The 1,099-nt window shown below is 51.0% G+C and overlaps 1 protein-coding gene across 1 annotated transcript in view; it reads left to right on the plus strand.

Moving 5' to 3' along the window:
- PSMC1 (proteasome 26S subunit, ATPase 1) overlaps positions 1-1,099 on the plus strand; it is a 9,785-nt gene that overhangs the window by 4,440 nt on the left and 4,246 nt on the right. Inside the window, exon 6 of the mRNA XM_023731655.1 lies at positions 1-67. This exon is cut by the window's left edge and continues 30 nt beyond it. Coding sequence (XP_023587423.1) covers positions 1-67 — 67 coding nt within the window. The remainder of the gene's footprint in view (positions 68-1,099) is intronic.

Raw genomic sequence — 1,099 nt, forward strand, 5'->3', positions numbered from 1 at the left:
GAATATTATGAAGAGATGGGGATAAAGCCTCCTAAGGGGGTCATTCTCTATGGCCCACCCGGCACAGGTATGTGCTGTCTTTGATACTTCCCTGGTACTCAGCTTTTCTCCTGCACGGCAGCGTTGGCTAGTTATGCTTGTGTTAGGTGAGGGCGCCCCAGTTCCTCCGTTTAAAACAGGGATGCTCGTTTTTGACGGTACATTGGACTCACCTTGGGAACTTTAAAAAATACTGGCGCCCGGTCCCACCCCCAAAGATTCTGATATAATGGTGGGAGGAGTGGCCTGAGCATCAGGGCCATGGCAGAGAACCACTGACTTAAAAGCTACTCTGTGGTGTTCGGATTGTGTTAATTTGCCTAGCCCATCGGTGCCGAATAAACGTGTGTTGGATGAATAAATGAAGATCAAAAACAAAATTTGGTTCATTATGCAGTAAGTTGACCTGAGTAAATTGTACAGTCCAGGACTTAGCAGTTCATTGCTGTAGATTCCAAGGAAGAGCAGTCATTTGATTGAGTGAATTGGTAATTGTGCTCCTAAGAACATCTGTACAAATAAAATTGCCCAGATTTGAGGGACTGGAAGGGAGCTATACCCAGAAGCACGGAGCTAGAAGAGATCACGCTTTCTGCAACCTCTCATCTTACAGATCAGGAAATTCAGCCTCAGAGAGGCTGGTGGCTGGCTCTAGCCCCTGGTAGCTCTGGGAGAGGAGCTGGTAGCAGGGTTGGAGCTGGCCGGCAGGCCTGTCAGCAGAGGAGGAGACTCGGTCAGTGAACCCTTTGGCTGTTGAAGCAGCCCAGCATTTGGACTGGCTGCTTCTGGGCTACAAGGTCCTGTTCACTTCGAAGGTTCTCTGTGTCTTCTGTCTGTCGTCCGTATTGATGCTCTCAGGGAGCATGCTGCCTTCTAAGCCTTTGCACCTGCCACTCTGCCTCTCCAATCAGTGGGAACATCAGTGCCACATCTTGGTGCAAAGCTTAGCTCCCTATCCTCCATCCCACTTCCATAAAGTCTCTGTGTCACTCACGAGCCAGCCTCCAGCTCTGCCCTGACCGCCTCTGTGCCCTGGGGCGGCCACCCAGCCCTTTGGCCC

This window comes from Trichechus manatus, unplaced genomic scaffold (assembly GCF_000243295.1).
Source record: "Trichechus manatus latirostris isolate Lorelei unplaced genomic scaffold, TriManLat1.0 scaffold00045, whole genome shotgun sequence".
NCBI classification, from domain to species: Eukaryota; Metazoa; Chordata; class Mammalia; order Sirenia; family Trichechidae; genus Trichechus; species Trichechus manatus.